Below are 14,952 nucleotides of genomic sequence, written 5' to 3' on the forward strand. Positions count from 1 at the left end.
TAACGGTGTGCAATCACCCGGAGTGGGCAAAACCATAAAATAAGTTAATACGCAGATGACATGCTACTTTACTCACAGAACATCACTACAAGAAACTATTAACCTATTCAGAAGATTCTCCAAAATCGGAATCTATCCTGCAGCTCTACCATCACACATCCCCCCTGAAGATGACAAATACAGATGGATGAATCTACAAATCTTAGTAAGTAACAGAATTGCAGTCACCAAGATCAATTAAAGCAAAAAAAAAAAAAAAATTCTATTGTCCATCTACAATTTGTAAAACTAGTAAGAGGAGACCCCAACATTAGCCAGCAACTGTGCGAAACAAATAGCACAACATTTAAAATCATGCACCACCGTTCACATAAACATTGCTGCTGTTTTCTATTACAGACATCGGATTTTTAAAAGGCTTTAACTCTCACTCTATTTAAATCGTTGAGACCAATCACATTTTAAGGGAAACAGCTTTTTGAACAGCTTTTCTATTGTCAGTTTGCGATCCTCTTTTTAATTTAATTCAATTCAATTCAATATTCCTTTATTCGTCCCTCGAGGGGAAATTCCAAATTTCACAGCAGCATGTAAATAGAATATTCTTTTTTTTTTTTCACTCTGTAACATAAAACTAATAAGAAGGTTTTGTTCCTTCAGTAAATCATTGTGCAAAAAAAGGTCTACATTGGTGACTGGTCTCTAAATTGTTAATGCCAAATACTAACTAATAATAACTTTTCATGCAAAACAATAAGTTCAACATTTCAGCAGGTTGCTGTAGAATGTCAGCATTTTTTTAATGTCCCACCACATCCAGGCTGTGATTGGTCAGTTCAAAAATGACACTGATGAGTGCACTGACTTTATTAAAAGTTGAACATTTTTAAACAAAAAGGCACCTGTTATATCACTAAAAACCAGGCAGCCAAGCCTTACTTATATTTATCCGTATTGTCTTCTGTCTTACCGTTTCAGCTGCAAAACCTTAACATTTAAACTGATATCGCTGGGCTCAATGGGCTCAATGGACTGCTCTCTCTGCTCCCTACTGCCAGTGCCCTCAGGCTCACCAGGATGAGATGACTAAATGGTAATGGTGCCAAAAGAATAACTTGTTATTTTAAAACATTTGCTTGCATCAGTCTATCGTTGCACTGACTGTAATGACCTTTTTTCAATGATCATGCTTAAAAGACCATAACTGCCTCAAAATTATTACGACAACTCCAGCTCTGACAGCTTGGTGGAAATCACTGCAGGACCAGTATGAATAGGATGAATGTTTCAGATCTCACTATGCTTCAAACAAACTGACATGTTGTCCGATCATTGAAGTGTTCCCAACGGCCAAATTCAAAAGGCGAGGTGTAAAGCCTGCTGGATCATACAAATGGGGATGACATCCCAGATTTCAGACAATCTCTCCTTGAAGGCATTGATGGTGCTGCATTCAGCTGCTCCCATGAAATGATTTATATGTTCTGAAAATGCCATCCCTGCCAATTCCACCTTCAGAAAGCAGGTTTTACACTCTGTTAGAAGATCCAAGAACCATTTTGAAGTGTATGGGGGCCTTTTCAGCAACCAATAACTGTGAGTATTATATAGAAATAGATTTTTAAAATGTGAAACTCTCCTTCAATAAATGCTCTACTCACCTGTGGTGAACAATATAGGTCATGATGGAGACGAGCAGACAGAGCAGCATGACTGCTGTGCAGGCATACACCACTGGATGCAGGTAATCCCCGGGGTATGGTGGGAAGGACAACACTCTCTTCAAATCCTGCAGAATGACAGACATTTTCAAATAGAACACAATAATTTCAATTACAAAAATGGATATTAAAAAGCGAAATACAGTAAACCACCCTTGTTCAATGAAACAAGAAAGTACCAAAGTAGTAGTAACACAGTAGTAACAAAGTTACTAACAGCTGTCCACATGGCCCTGTGTTGATCTAACACAAGCAGAACTTAGTGCATTTGTCTGCCTATGTTATTCAGTTTAAAGGCATTTTGAGAACTATATGCTTTGTGTTAGATGTTCAGAGCCCAATCTCCTGTCTCTGTGTACAGAGGTGGAGTCAGGACTTGTTTAGTGTAGCTGGCATAAAGATGAGAAGCAGGGGGAAGGAGCTAGCCTGCTCAGTTCAAAAATACACCTACCAACACCTTCAAAGCTCACTATGTTTCTGTATGAGTACAAAATACAATGTGTTTATCAGTGAACTTTCAAGGTGTTTGAAGGTGTCAGTCTGTTTAGCCCAGTTTTCAGTCTCTATGCTAAGCTAACCTGACTAACCTAACTCTATTTCCAAACTTAATACACAGACATGAAATTGATATATTTTCATCTCACTCTTAACAAAAACATACATTCCACAGAATGCTTCATTAACTCAAACAGCTGACACTGTAGCTCTCTGTTCTCAGCTGTTGCCAATATGCTGTTATAAACAAAGAGATTTAAGAATGCTTATAAAAGAAAATAATCACATTTCCTCCTTGCATACAGCCAGTGCTGCTACCAATGATGCTGCCATGAACCATCAGAATTCATAACATCCAGCTTCACTCATGCTAGCCAGAATGACTACATGATGCCTGCAGACTTGCTGCTGGAGGTTGGAAAGTGCTGCATGTTTCCAAAGCCCTGCACAATTACTCAAGCCTCTTTGAATATGAGTGCATTAATGATATCTACTGACATGGTTCCAGGATCTAGCAACACACACTGACTGTCATTGTAGTGTCATGTAAATGTACAGTCATATAATGTTAATGTAAATTATTATAATTAGATTGAGTGCATTATTGAAGCAAACCCTCTCAGCTTGCCATAGATTCAGACAGGGAAGGTCTTTGTACTACTGCCTACTGTAGTAGTAGCGTTGAATAACTGCACTGACATCACTGTCTTAAAATAACTCAGTGCACATCATTAAACATGTAAAACATGGTAACAGGGATTTCAGTGTCTCCTGAAATATGAAGTCAAATTAACAAAAGACACATTATCAGACCTTGTTTGAGAATATGTATATTGTCTTTTATAACACTCAAACAAGAACACTTTTCTCTTCTGGGAACTGCCCTCTCACCAGTCACTGTCGAGTAATCTGATAGGATGAGCTGCTCTGACTGGCCACGAGAGGCTGTCCTACAACCTTACATTTGGTCACCAACCCCTGTGAAAAATGTGTGGCTCTTCAGCTGCTAAATGATCCAGCTGGCCAGCTTTGTCTGTCTGGTGTTTGATTCAGGGCAGGTAGTGAAAAACACAGTTTATCACTGCTTTTTTAGTGAAGACAGAAAGGAGGAAGAAAAGGAGGCTGGTGAGAGTTGGACTTATCCTACAAATAAGCAGGCAGACTGATGTACAGTAGCTCATTCTGTCTTGTCATAGAACCCAGCTGCCATCCCAGAGCAATTAAAAACACATACTGTATAGAGTCACACTATAGTGTCACAGTGGCACCCTGATGTATTGGTGACATATTTCGTCATCACAGTAAACACAGCCAGTGGAGCATACAAACAGTTTATGGTTGAGACGTGTCTTAAACCCCACACCCAAATCTCTGTTCACATCCAAAGCACCAAACTGTCCATTTGCATTACAGTGTACGCACATTACATCCCTTTGGCATATTGCCACAGTCACTCTCCTCTGAGTGACAGACACACAAACAATCTGCCATCACACATTTACATGGAAAAAATGGAAACCACAGCTACAGTGCAGAGAGTCTGAAATAATTCAATTCTTTGTGTCTTTGTGGAATTTTGACATCAACACAGAGCCATTCTGCGCTCATCTTGATGCCAGGTGATGTCTCTCTTAAGGCCACCACACAGAGGGTAACAACCAGAAGACAAACATGGTGAAATCTTTGGTTGTAAGTCTAAAACAGCGGCACATATCCACAACACCGGTATCACTCTTCTATACTCTCTCAGGAAGAAACTGAATAAACATTATTCCTAAAAATGTAAAACTATTCCTTCAATCTGAACCAATGAATACGCTTGATGAAATGGGAATCACTGCACTTGCATTTAATATTGTTTGGCCAAGCTCAAATGACAAGCTGTGGAGGCAGGAATGTGGAGGAGGCTTAGAGAAAGTGACTCATATACAATAAGTGATGTGCATCTCCTGGACAGTTCTAGCATTCCCTCTGTGTTAAAAGGCAAAACGTGCCTTCAGACAACAGTTAGACCTTGTCCTTTCTTTCACTGGAACACACTCCTGCATGTGCATAATTCAAGCTGAAGATTCCTGTGGAGGCAGGAATCAAGAGCTAACTTGGCTCCATCTTTACGACAACGTCAACTCGCTTTTCCTTTGTGTTCTAAGGCCTTGTATTTTAGAGACACTGTCACGTCTTCCTCCTCTCATCTCTCTCTCACTCTGGGACAGCATGCTCTCTCAGCACGCTCCGCTGAACAACCCATCTATTAGACAGAGCATGACTGATTAAATCCTTTGCAGATCCCGTAAAATGAAAAAATACAGGCATGCATACACAGCAGCAGAGATCTGTGCGCACTACACTGCACTTATCTGAGATGACCAACCACGCTCTGCGTCACGAGGTAAGATTTTGTAATTAGGTTCCTTTTGTTCTGAATCTGAATTTAGAGCATCAGAGCGAGTCACTATCTGACAAGTGTTACAAAGTCTCCAGATACAAGTTACAACATGAGAAATCACATTTTCTCCTAACTGCATTTGACTGATTAAAGGTAGAGACATTTTCGCCTTGTATTGTCTTCCTACGCTTCAGTTTTTCTTCCTACTATTTACATTTCTGTGAGATGTAGCTAAATCGAGCACCGTTGAGGATTATTGATCTTGAGTGAATGAGACACATTTCGTTAGTATCAGGAATGTCCTGAGCTGCTATGCTAGATGTATTCAGGCTGATCAAGACATTCTTTAACTCATTGGTGTCATCATGCATCATGGGCCTGATCTGTTATGGCTCAGTAAAAGAACCTATGTGAACCCAACATGCATCAATTGATTTTCTAAAAAAGGAACCAAGAATAATAAGATGTAATGAAAAATGACCCAAACAGGGAGAGAACACTAACACTTGGTGCTAAGACAAGGCTGGATAACTAACCAGACCCAGCCAGACCTTTATGTAGCCAGAGGGCTCCAGGTTCACTGTGTGGCAATTAGTTTGTGCTAATTCAATTAAAAAGGCACTTCAGGGATTTAGTATTGCACTTCCATAAAGTTGGGGAAGACAGATGAAGAGAGTTCACAGCCACACTCACAGCTGTGTGAGGCTGTACTGAGGCACAGAGCTGCTGTGAGCAAAATGCTAACATCACTTTGCCAACATACTCACAACAACAATATTCACATGCAGATGTTCAGCAGGTGTAATGTTTACCCTATTAAAGATTACAGAGTATTGGATAAATTGCATTTCCGACCTGATGGGGCACTAAATGAAAAGTCAGACGGTCAGTAACGTTACGTTATTCATTTTGAGGGGGAAATGAATTAACCAAATTTCATGACAATCCATCTCATAGTTGTTGAGACATTGAAAACATCACATCAACCTCATGGCGATGCTGAAAGTCAGGGAATCACCAAAGCCATGAGGACACATCCTTTGAGCATCATGATATCTGCTCATAGCTTCATAGCTCTCATCTCATATTCTGACTCTTAGTTCCTAATGTGGGTCAAGCCCCAAAAACACTGAATTCTACTCTAGTGTTACTTTCGACAACGAAAATTATGACTAAATATCGTCCTCAACGAACCTTGATCACGTGACGAAAATGAGACGAGATGCAAGGTAAATGCTGGTCATGTGATGACAACTATAATTAAATATATAATGCAATATTGTTGACGAATAAAAATGAGACTAAATGTGGTTTACAAAATAAAAGCTCTGCTGAAATGTCTCTTCATTTTCGTTGACTAAAACGAGACGAGACGAAATGTTCTAACGTTATTTCGTCTCGTTTTGTCGCATTATTATTATTTTGCAGTATTTCTGTTTCCCATGTCTCACTTCAGGGGCTGCATCAGGTCGCACTGCGCAGTCGCAGGCGACGTCACGGCATTAGTTCCCACTCGCGGCATTATTTAGAAGATGCAGCTGCGGTAGGTTAGCGTTAACGACAGACAACCGACACAGAATGGGACCGATGGCCAGCCAGCCGGCTTTGGTTGGTAAAATAAATATGTTGTAAATTCAAATCAGAGCGTCTTCCGTGTCCGGAATGAATGTATTCTTGAGTCTATAAGGTAACAATAATATAATAATAACACAACTTTGTTTGAATTGTGAAATGGGTTTGGCTAAAAGAAAATTTTGGTTTCGTCTATACTACTAGATACTATATTGACTGGGTTAAATAGAACTGCATTACTAAAAAGAAACTAAAATACAATTTTCATCGACTAAAACAAGACGAAAATAGTCACGGATAATTCTGACTAAAATAAGACTAAAATGCTCAGACTTTTAGTCGACTGAAACTTGACTAGACTAAAATGAGTTTGAACGTGACTAAAACTAATAAAAACTAAAATGACAGCTTGCAACTGCTGTTGGGTAGAAACAGGGACTTTTCGTCATCTGCGGTTTTGTGCTTCATGGAGACGTGGCTGTGTGGATTAATTCTGGACTCTGCGCTGCAGCTGGCTGGCTTCCAACTCCTCTGACCGGACAGAGACACGGAACTTTCCAGCAAAACTAAAGGTGGAGGAATCTGTTTCTACATCAACAGTGGTTGGTGCAATGACGTGACAGTGATCAAGCAGCACTGTTCTCCTGACCTGGAATCTTTCATCATAAACTGTAAGCCTTTTTATTCACCCAGTGAATTCGCCTCATTCATTCTGGTTGGCGTTTACATCCCGCCACAGGCCAACGTGCAGGACACACAGCGCATGTTCACAGACCAGATACTGCGTGTGGAGCGGACCAACCCGGACTCTTTAGTCATTGTCTTTGGTGACTTTAACAAAGGTAACCTCACCCACAAACTCTCTAAATACAGACAGTTTATTAAATGCCCGACCAGAGAGGAGAATATTCTGGATCACTGTTACACCAGTCAGGGATGCTTATCACGCCCTCCCCCGTGCTGCACTCGGCCACTCCGACCACGTCATGGTTCACCTGATTCCTGCATACAGGCAGAAACTAAAGCTCTGCAAACCTGTAGTGAGGACATCAAGGAAGTGGACCAGTGAGGCTGTGGAGGATCTCCAGGCGTGTTTGGACTCTACTGACTGTGATGTGTTCAGGACTGATACCAACAGTTTGGATGAGTACACGTCCTACATCAGCTTCTGTGAGGACTGCTGTGTTCCATCACGCACCAGGGTGAGTTACAACAATGACAAACCCTGGTTCACAGCCAAACTCAGACAGCTATGGTTGGCAAAGGAAGAGGCCTTCAGGAGTGGGGACAAAGACAGATTCAAAGAGACGAAGTACACGTTTAGTAAGGCGGTGAAAGAGGCTAAATGACTGTACTCTGAGAAGCTCCAACACCAGTTCTCAGCTAACGACTCTGTGTCTGTCTGGAAAGGGCTCAGGAAGATCACCAACTACAAGCCTAAAGCCCCCCACTCCATCAACGATTGACGCCTAGCCAACGACCTGAACGAGTTCTACTGCCGCTTTGAAAGACAAAGGGCCAGTCCAGCAACCACCCCCCGCGACACCTCCCAACAGCTCCAGCTCCAGTCACCTCCACCAATGGCCACCTTAATGGTCCCCCCCCACCCACCCACCCACCTCACTGACAACTCTTTCCATTCATGAGAGGGATGTCAACAAACTCTTCAGGAGACAGAACCCCCAGAAAGCAGCTGGACCGGATTCTGTCTCCCCGTCCACCTTGAAGAACTGCGCTGATCAGCTGTCTCCAGTGTTCACAGACATTTTTAACACCTCATTGGAGACATTTCACGTGCCAGCCTGCTTCAAGTCTTCAACCATCATCCCTGTTCCCAAGAAGCCAAGGACCACAGGACTTAACGACTTCAGACCCGTCGCCCTGACCTCTGTGGTCATGAAGTCCTTTGAGCGCCTTGTGCTCTCACACCTTAAAGACATTATCACCCTCTCCTGGACCCACTGCAGTTGGCCTACAGAGCCAACAGGTCTGTAGACGATGCAGTCAACTTGGCCCTCCACTTCATCCTCCAGCACCTGGACTCTGCAGGAACCTATGCCAGGATCATGTTTGTGGATTTCAGCTCTGCCTTTAATACCATCATCCCAACCCTGCTCCAGGAGAAGCTCTACCAGCTGAGCATGCCTGACTCCACCTGCAGGTGGATTACAGACTTCCTTGTCTGACAGGAAACAGTGCATGAAGCTGGGGAAATACGTCTCCGACTCAAAGACCATCAGCATCGGATCCCCCCAGGGCTGCATTCTTTCTCCTCTGCTCTTCTTCCTGTACACGAAAAGCTGCACCTCCAGTCACCAGTCCGTCAAGCTACTGAAGTTTGCGGAGGACACCACCTTCATTGGAGTCGTCTCTGATGGCAACGAGTCCGCCTACAGGTGGGAGGTGACCTGGTGCAACCAGAACAACCTAGAGCTCAACGCTCTAAAGACAGTGGAGATGGTTGTGGACTACGAGAAGAACTCAGCCTCACCTGCCCCCATCACCCTCTGTGACTCCACTATTGACACTGTGGAGTCTTTCTGCTTCCTGGGAACTATCATCTCCCAGGACTTCAAGTGGGAGCCGAACATCAGTGCTGCTGCCACCGCCAAGGACAAGGGCAGACTGCAGCGTGTCATTCGGTCTGCAGAGAAGGTGATCGGCTGCAATCTTCCATCTGTCCAGGACCTCCACACCTCCAGAACCCTGAGGCGTGCAGGAAAGATTGTGGTTGATCCCTCCCACCCCGGACATAAACTCCCCTCTGGCAAGAGGCTGCAGTCCATCAGGACCAAAACCTCACGCCAACAGTTTTTTCCCGTCTGCTGTCAGCCTTATTAACAAGGCCCAGAACTCCCCCTGACACTCTTCACTCTTCACCTCTGCCTCATCTGTCACATTGACATTGCCATAACTCTATGCGTTACTTTAACGCTCTACTTGGACTTTCTGAAAAAACAGACTGTGTTGCAAAAAAGAAAAAGAAAAAGAAAAAAGACTTGTGTATAAATATCTATATTGCTATATTTTTTACTTCTTTAATAGGTTATTTTTTACTAGATGTGTCATGCACCAACTTCACCAAAGTAAATTCCTCGTATGTGTAAAACCGTACTTGGCAATAAAGGCTTTTCTGATTCTGATTCTGATTGACACAAAGACTAGACTAAGACTAAAAATAAAATAGGCCACCAAAAACAACACTATTCTATTCTTCATATAATGCATAGTCAGGTGTTTTGGAAAAATTTACAGTCCCCAAGTCCCAGCCAACATGGTTACATACAGTAGTTTTGTCAAACTTGAAATAACTCATTTAAAGGCACAGAAAACATCATTCAGTTGTTTTCACAGGCTGATTAGTGGGATACTGTGCATCACTCATAATCACTGCAGATCCACTTTAATTCAGGCAACACCTGTGTCATTAAACTTGAGGCCCAGTTTTGTTGTGGGGCCCGAATATAAAACTTGTTTTATCAATGAAATGATTTGCTTTCATACTGTGTTCAAACAATTTGACCAAATGATCAGAAACTCCTGCAGCTCACCAACTAAATAGTTAATAGCTAATGGACAAATGGTTGGAGAGACTAGGAGATCAGTCGGGGGCCCACAGCTCATTTTCACATTGGGCCCCCATGTAGGCTGATGACTTCTGATCCTATCATGTAGCTTTGAAAGTAAGTTTCCAATGAGCGAGCAGCAGCCAACAGATTCTCTTCATATCCACACTGACAAAGAGCAAAGCTATGAGTTAAACAGAATGATTGAACATTTTGCTGACAAATCAGGTATGATAGCACAACTGACAGGTGGGCACAGCTGTAAAAGCATCTTACCATTAGCCTTTGTGGAATTACACTTCAGGTGTGAAGTTCTGGTCTCTCCCGGAGGCCCCCGCTGGCCCCCTACCCGGCGCCCTCCGGCTCCATGTATACAGGATAAGAATCTTTAATGAGGTTGGTGTTCTTCTTTCAACAGCTGAGATGCAGCAGAGGATGATCCGATCACAGGAACGCGTCCAGCTTGCCGGCGCTCTTCCTCGGCTGCTCCAGGAGCAGCGCTGACGGGCAGCCACTGTCCCTCGGTCCTGCCTCCATCTACACGGCGGCACTGCCCGAGAATCAGAGCACAGGATGCCACCGTGTCGTTATCAGCCAGCCTACACTTTGCATCCTTCTCCAGCTTTGAATGACACACAGCGTGGGTGGCGGAGGATGAGAGATCACTGACCAACACTGTTTCAAATTCACGCTAAATGTTAGAGGGACGACTGGCGGCAGACCAGCTAAGAAAGCAAACTGTGGTCATGGTCACGATGCGGTTACGATTTGTTAAGTCAGGAAACATGGCTATTAATAGGATTTGACTATGCTCTGACTCGTGTTAAACAGAGAATGGACAATTATTTAGATGTTTCTCCAAACATGTCCATCAGAGCAAAGCCGCTGATGGTCAAACTGCAGACAGAGATGATGTGACGATAAACATCAGCGATATTTGAGGAGAAGCAGAGAGCGGAGTTACCTGCGGGGGTGTCCTCTCCTCTCACACCCTCCTCCGTCCAGGTCTGTGGTGATAATGGCTCTGTCCTCTCCGCCCGGAACGACGTGCCGCATGTGACGTACAAACGAAGGGCGGGGAGAGCCCCTAAATACAGAGCGGGCGGCACGTGAGGCGGAGGCAGATGTGACGTAGCAGCTGACGATCAGACAACAGCAAGTTGTGACCATGACAGCGATGGTAACCATTCTCTGTGAGGATGACTAATTCTGAGACGGAGGCTTTAGTATAGTATAGAAGTAAGAGGCAGATTCAGTGGTGATCTGTAGCTGTTAGAGTACATCTATTCAAATATTTGATTACAATCTGGAGATATTTGACATTATTTTTATTTCACACAAAGTGAATGATTATCACATCACTTTTATTTGACAGCTATGGCCCCCGGTTCTTTGTAAATTATGCAGTGGTAGAATAACAAAGTACATATGCCACTGCTGCTCAAGGAAAAATAAGTGCCTTTCTTTGTGGAGTTTGCATGTTCTCTCCATGTTCACCTGGGGTATCCTCCATAAAAATACCCCCTCTAAAAAACATGCAAGAAGATCACCACCTGACCAATGGTGACAAAGGAGAGCTGGGTCCCTGGGCGCTGGTCGACTGGCAGCCCACAACTCCTGGTCTGCCGTGGAGGAAGGACTGACCATAGATGGGTCAAAAAGTGGGAAAGAATTTCACAAAATGCATGGCGTGTGCAGTTTCCCCCTCAACCCTGCATGTTGTGTGTAAAATTGTGACGAATAACTTCTTCTTATACTCAAGTGCTGTTTTTAAGTACGATGTTTATTTACTTATATATTTTCAGTTTCACATACTTTGTGTCTGCTTCACTCCATTCACTTCAAGGGATTGCACGACATTTCAGAGGGAGATACTGTCCTTTTTAACTCCACTGCTTTTATAGGACAGCTTTAGTTACTGATTACTTTTCAGATTTAAGTTTTCCATGCAAACTATATGAGGAACTTATATAATATGGTGCTTTGCTGGTGTGTAAATGGTTTCATATTACAACCCATTGGCAAACTACAACATTAAATAATCAAATTTATTCTTGGATATATTATGAACTGTTTCTGCATGGTGAATACTTCGACCTTTGGTACATTATGTAGGCTACAATTTGGTGACAATACTTCTGTACTTTTAATTAAATAATTCTTTGAATGCAGGTCTTTTACCTGTTATGGAGCCTACTTTTAAACTGTAGATATGTGTATGCACACTTGGCTAATAAAGTAGATTCTGCTTGTGATTCTACTTTCATCAAGTAAAGGATCTGAATACTTTTTCCACCACTGATGTTAAGATTTTACAATCAAAAGATATCATTAAAAACATACTGTACAGTCATTGACAGAAGTCTTGCCGCACAAGGACATAGTAACTTAAAATGGCATATAACTTTATTTCAAATCCATCAATTGTTACAATAAATGGTTCATTTTATTGTCAAGGGCTTTCACCATAATAACTGGGTGCAAAATTAAACTGTCAAAAAGTGTCCTGGTGTTCACAGCTTGGTAAAGCCCATAACATCTGTTTTTGCAAGGACAAAAGTCTTGTCGTGTCTTTAAATGATTCAACCAATCACAGACTAGAGCTTCACCTGTGACAAATCCTGGAATTAACACATTCCCAGGTGTGTATAAAAAGAATCCCAGCACACCAGACCTTCATGTGAAGTGCAACCTGACCTCTGACAACATGCCAAAGATTCAACCACAGACCAAAGTGCTGATCATCAAGAGCCTGAAGACCAAGTCTGCTGCTAAGGTGGCAGACATCTTCAATGTATTCAAATGTCAAGTGGAGAGGATAAAAAAAAGATATGAAGAAACTTATAACGTTCATGACAAGCCCAGGTCAGGCAGACCCCATAAGACAACTGTTTGAGAGGAGCGTTTGCTGCTTCATCAGTCCAGGGCCAGCCCTTTTTCAACTGCAGCAGAGCCACATGAGAACTGGTCATCAGAAACCCCTGTATCTACAAGAACGCTTTGTCGAACTCTCTCGCGCGGTGGTCTCCATGGCCGAATTAGTGCTCAGAAACCAGCATTAAACAGAAGACAACAAAAAAATCGTGTTGCATTTGCCAAAGCCCACAGCTTGCAGAAAGGGTGGACAGTGGAAAAGTGGCAGAAGGTTGATTTTTCTGATGAATCATCCATTGAACTGCATCCCAATTGCTGCAAATACTGCAGAAGACCTGTTGGAACCATATGGTCCCAAGATTCACCCAGAAAACAGTCAAATTCGATGGAGGAAAAATCATGGTTTGGAGTTACATCCAGTATGCAGGTGTGCGAGAGATCGGCAGAGTGGATGGCAACATCAACAGCCTGAAGTATCAAGCAATCCTTGCTGTCCATTACATTCCAAACCACAAAAGTGGGTTAATTCTTCAGCAGGATGGCACTCCTTTTCATACTTCAGCCTCCACATCAAAATTCCTGAAAGCGAAGAAGGTCAAGATGCTCCAGGATTGGCCAGCCCAGTCACCAGACATGAACATTATTGAGCATGTCTGGGGTAAGATGAAGGAGGAGACTTGGAAGATGAAACCAAAGAATCTTGATGAACTCCGGGAATTCTGCAAAACTGCTTTCTTTGCCATTCCGGATGACTTCATTAATAAGTTATTTGAGTCATTGCTGACACGTGTGGCACGTATGCAGTCCTCCAAGCTCATGGGAGTCATACACGATGCTAATTATTTTTCCCAAGGCACCATGGCTTTATGTTCTGATGTTATTGTAGCATGTTTGTGTATTCAAAATGAAGTATAATTTCTATCGCGCATTATTTTTTGTATGCAAGACTTTTGTCCAAGCAAAATCTGACCTTTCGGTTCTAATTAAATGATAAAACTCAATGAATGATACAAGACTTTATTTTGGTATAATACGCATAATCTAGAGGCCTTTGCCTTTCATATCAGCTATTTCTGATTCCAACTGATCAACTTTTGTTAGGGACTGTACGATCAAGTATTGTTACAGGTTAAACTACCAAAAAGTATTAAAGTAACCTTTGACTAGCCATTCCGTATAATGAGAACTTTTGCTTTTGCCAATTAAAGTACATTTTTCCCGATAATACTGATTTACTTTTACCTACAATTCAAAATGCAAGCCTTGTAGTGGAATATTTTTACATTGTGATACTGCTACATTTACTTGAGGTTCCCTCAAGTAAATGTAGCAAGTAGTAACTGCTCAGTCCATCACTAGTTGTATTAATCAAAGCTTAACAGCTGTTACCAAACTGTTTTAACTGATGTTTTTTATTGTTTTGTTAGGATTTTTTTTGCCCTTTGAGGGCAAGTGGCGCAAGTTGTGAACACACTGACACATTATCACCTCATTAGGTTGATGTCCCAAATGTGTAAGCAAATAGTTTCCTAATTACATATCAAGCATACACAAGCCAACATGATGATGTGGGTTTTTTTGTTTGTTTTAATTTGTTTTATTTTTGTTTTGGTCTTCAGCAACTCCTGTGGAAACTATCTGGCTCTTCAGTACCATAGTCCCATTTGTGTCTTTTTTAACAACATACAGTAATTCATTTATAAAAATTGAAAATAAAAGATGGCACAGTCACAAATAAATGTAATTTCTAGGCGACAGGGCTAGAAAAACCATAACATTTCATCTTGGCAATTAGAATACTGTGCTCAATGACATGAAAAGCTGTGATAAAATCCTAGAGCACAGCCCCAACTAATTTCCTGTCAATCATCATTCAAAGATGTAGTTTTGTTATTCAGACACATAAATTGAACAAAAGGTTGAAATACAAAAATAGACATAAGTTATAAACAAGAACTCGATAAAGGAAGACATAAGACAAAGTCCCATTTCAAAGAAATGTTGAACCATGAATGTATGAGTCTAAACGAATCTCAGATACTGCCAATATATGAATGGAAATAGCAAACTAAGATTTCTCATGTCGTGTATCTTGTTCCTTTTGCCACAGATGTTCACCTGTGTAATTACCAAGCCTTTGTTTGGGAGCTTTAATAGGCCCAATGCCATCATCAGCTGATGAGTGAGTTTGAATGACAGTGAGCACGTGCAGTTTGTTGTCAAAACATCTGTTATCTTAAATGGACTATTTTATGTATGATTTAATACAACAAACTGGTGATTTGCAGTCTGGTTGACATAACTTACATGGAACTGTAAGTAAGCTTCTACTTTTGAC

General features: G+C 41.9%; 1 protein-coding gene across 3 annotated transcripts in view; it reads right to left on the minus strand.

Moving 5' to 3' along the window:
- Positions 1-10,803, minus strand: part of adgra1a (adhesion G protein-coupled receptor A1a) — a 339,338-nt gene extending 328,535 nt beyond the window's left edge. For 2 of the 3 annotated variants that reach the window (XR_011603479.1, XR_011603478.1), the window contains exons 1-2: positions 10,017-10,763; positions 1,662-1,789 (exon numbers count right to left, since the gene is read on the minus strand). Coding sequence is in view for 1 of the 3 variants with exons in the window: in XM_070990854.1 (XP_070846955.1) it covers positions 1,662-1,789; positions 10,017-10,019 (131 nt within the window). In the remaining 2 variants the exon portion in view is untranslated. Of the gene's footprint in view, positions 1-1,661; positions 1,790-10,016 lie in introns of all 3 variants that reach the window. The other variant, XM_070990854.1, reaches the window with a different exon arrangement.
- Between the last annotated feature and the right edge of the window lie 4,149 nt (positions 10,804-14,952).

The sequence above is a fragment of the Chaetodon trifascialis genome, chromosome 21, assembly GCF_039877785.1.
Source record: "Chaetodon trifascialis isolate fChaTrf1 chromosome 21, fChaTrf1.hap1, whole genome shotgun sequence".
In the NCBI taxonomy this organism is placed as follows: domain Eukaryota; kingdom Metazoa; phylum Chordata; class Actinopteri; order Chaetodontiformes; family Chaetodontidae; genus Chaetodon; species Chaetodon trifascialis.